Here is a 3,008-nt window from a genome sequence, read left to right as displayed (position 1 = left end):
GTTGTATGCAAGTAAGAACCCTGTTATAATTACATAAGTGTAGCGTTACCTCAGGTAGGTGCAGTCCTGGTAATCAGACAAAGAGACATTAACCTTTCAGTACTGTAGGTTGTCTTGAATTTTCCCTTGGTGGTCTAGGCAGCTTCATCACTCAGCATATTTTGTTACAGAAAATATCCCCAAAGCCAAAATAACTTGAAAGAAGACTTTAAAATATTTATTTTTGCATGAAAAACTAAATTGAGGTCTGGTCTGGGTTGGATGTTGTCAGTCAAACCTTTTTTTTTTTCAGCATTAGGAGACAGCTTCACAAACTGACCCCAGAAAAAGGGAATTTTGTGCCATAGCTTAAAATATGAACATTTCCAAGGATGGGAAGATGATCAGGCCAGGTCAAAAGTTTAATATTAAGTGCCAATTTCCTGACAGTATCTTATATTTTGGCTGACAGAATTTATTCCCTGGTTTCTCATGCCTATTTTCTGTAACAGTACATGTTCTTCAACTAAAAGCTTAGAAGGTGCTGAAACCCAGGTTTGGGTAAGGAATACTTAATGATTTGGCATATGTGAATGTATCCTTTTGTGCATTCTCTTCAAAACTGGACTAAGAAGTTTCCGTAAGAAGCAACCATATCATTTCCCGTTTCCATTGCTATGTAAACTGGACACTTTACCAACACAGATAAAAGAAAACACAGATGAAAAACAGATTTCATTGACAGATATTGGGTTATTGATCTTATAAATAAAGCAATTGAATTTTTGTTAGTGCAATCAATAGATGCTACATATCATTATAGAAAAACCTGTAATTGGAAAGGAGAAAAATAGTGATACATTTGAAACACAAAAAAATAGTACTAGGATAAACGCCAAGATACAAGTAGGAAGCATAGGTGTTAGCTTTGTACTTCTCAACTTGATTAGATTTGTTTTAGGGCTTCAAAAAATGACAAAACAGGGAATGATACATTGATGCATGAAAATTGTACAGAATTTTCTACAATAGACCTTTAAGACTGTGGATATTTGCTTTTGAGACAGGATGAGAATTCTTTGTGTATAACGAGTCACATTGTCATGAGAGTAAGGAATTGAACACTCAGACATGCCCAGAAGATAGTTTTTCTCCCAGTGAGAGAAATTCTATGTTTCTGAGAGAATTATATGAAAATTTATATCATTTCTCTTTATGTTTAGTAATTTCTTTTGATGGTGCTCCTAGGACTTTCTTGAGTGCATCTTTCATATCTTTGTTCCGAAGACTGTAAATCAAAGGATTAAAGAATGGGGTTGCCATGCAGTAAAACAGGGTCACAAATTTCTGTGTTCCAGGATGGCTCCTGGAACCTGGACTCACATACATCACCATGACTGATCCATAGAACAGGGAAACCACCAAGAAATGTGAGGCACATGTAGAAAAGGCTTTGTTCCTACCTGAGCCAGCTGGGACCCGAAGTACAGCACGCAAAACTAAGCTATAGGACCCTAGAATGTAGAGGAAGGTGATAAAGATGATAAGAGAACTTACAGTAGCACAAGTTAGAGTAGTTTTGGGAACTGGAGCACAGGACAGGGCTAGCAATGGTCCCAGGTCACAGAAAAAATGGTCAATGATGTTAGGGCCACAGAAGGGCACCTGGGACATGAGAACTGCAGGCATGAGTATGGATAGAAAGCCACCTACCCAGCAGAAAACCACTAATCGGGCACATAGATGGTAAGTCATGATGGTGGGGTAACGTAGAGGTCGACAGATAGCAAGGAACCGATCAAAGGACATTGCAGACAGAAAGTAGCCTTCAGCAGCACACATAGAAAAGAAAAAGTAGAACTGAAGCAGGCAGCCAGCATAGGAGATACTCTTAGTCTGGGAGATGATGTTGGCCAACATTTTGGGCACATCAGAACTGACATAGCAGATCTCCAGGAAGGAGAAGTTGGCCAGGAGGATGTACATGGGTGTGTGGAGTTTCCGGCTTGACCACACGGCACAGATGATGGATGTGTTCCCCATGAGAGTCAGAAGGTAGATGAGGGAGAAGATGACAAAGAGGAGGATCTGGATCTCCCTGCGGCATGGGAAGCCCAGGAGAATGAACTCACTCACAGACCCAGAGATATTGTTGGCTTCTGACATACTCATTCTAATCTGTGAAGGGAATGAGCAATAAGCATTATATGAGTCATTTGCCCTCTCTTTAAAAGTTATTTTTATTTCTTCTGACTCTTATATACTCCTTTAATGCACTTTCATGAACAGGCTCTGTATGGTTCTTAAGTCAGTAACTCATTTCCCAGGATCTGGCTTCGCCCAGTGAGATCAGGGTTCTGGGAGAAACTTGTATGCTCCCACAGCCCCTACTCTATCAATCTCCATTTTCAGAGTATAAATTTCATTGGCCCAATAGAATCCCTTAAATCAATTCTTTTTTGATGTATCATTCTATAATATATTCATATTTTTGTTGAAAAGAACATTTATTCTTGTTGAAAAGAAAATTTTGTATAGCATTTTGGAAAATTTTAAGAAAAATCAAAGTTTAAATATAACCTGAAATTGAACCAGGTCAGTACAAAAAGAGCATCTTACTTACTTTGTTGTCAGTAACATGGTATTGTCAGGAGATCTGTCCGGAATAGCTCTGTTGACTAAAGCAGGGTGCTGAAGACAGTGCCACAAATTCCATTTTAGCGAGTACTTGTTAGCTTCTTTTTAAAAAAGTTTTAATTTTAATCCCAGTTAGTTAACATACCTATTAGCTTCTTATACCTGTATTTAACTTCTACTTGCTGAGCAACAGCTAATTTGATGCCAAAAGTACCCTAGTTGGCTTCACTCCTTTATTAGGAGATTCTGGTTCTCAAATAGAAAAATAGATAGAGGCAAATAGAGGAACACCTGTCTCTTAGCTCAGATGCTTCATCATCTTTTTGCTGCATGGTGATGAATTATCCTATATAAAAAAACAATAAAAAAGAAACAAAAGCACATATTTAACT

At 38.1% G+C, this 3,008-nt stretch overlaps 1 protein-coding gene across 1 annotated transcript; it reads right to left on the bottom strand.

Annotated features, from left to right (window-relative positions):
• Positions 1–1,182: 1,182 nt before the first annotated feature.
• LOC101088169 (olfactory receptor 11G2-like) lies at positions 1,183–2,151 on the bottom strand. Its single transcript, XM_003987412.4, has one exon. The coding sequence runs from the start codon at positions 2,149–2,151 to the stop codon at positions 1,183–1,185; it is 969 nt and encodes a 322-aa protein (XP_003987461.4).
• Positions 2,152–3,008: the final 857 nt, after the last annotated feature.

The sequence above is a fragment of the Felis catus genome, chromosome B3 (genome assembly GCF_018350175.1).
Source record: "Felis catus isolate Fca126 chromosome B3, F.catus_Fca126_mat1.0, whole genome shotgun sequence".
NCBI lineage: Eukaryota > Metazoa > Chordata > Mammalia > Carnivora > Felidae > Felis > Felis catus.
The sequence above is the reverse complement of the archived record's forward strand: the minus strand, read 5'-3'. Positions and strand labels throughout refer to the sequence as shown.

Coding starts and splice junctions, on each gene's coding strand:
- LOC101088169 (XM_003987412.4), bottom strand. CDS start 2,151: ATGAGTATGTCAGAAGCCAACAATATCTCTGGGTCTGTGAGTGAGTTC.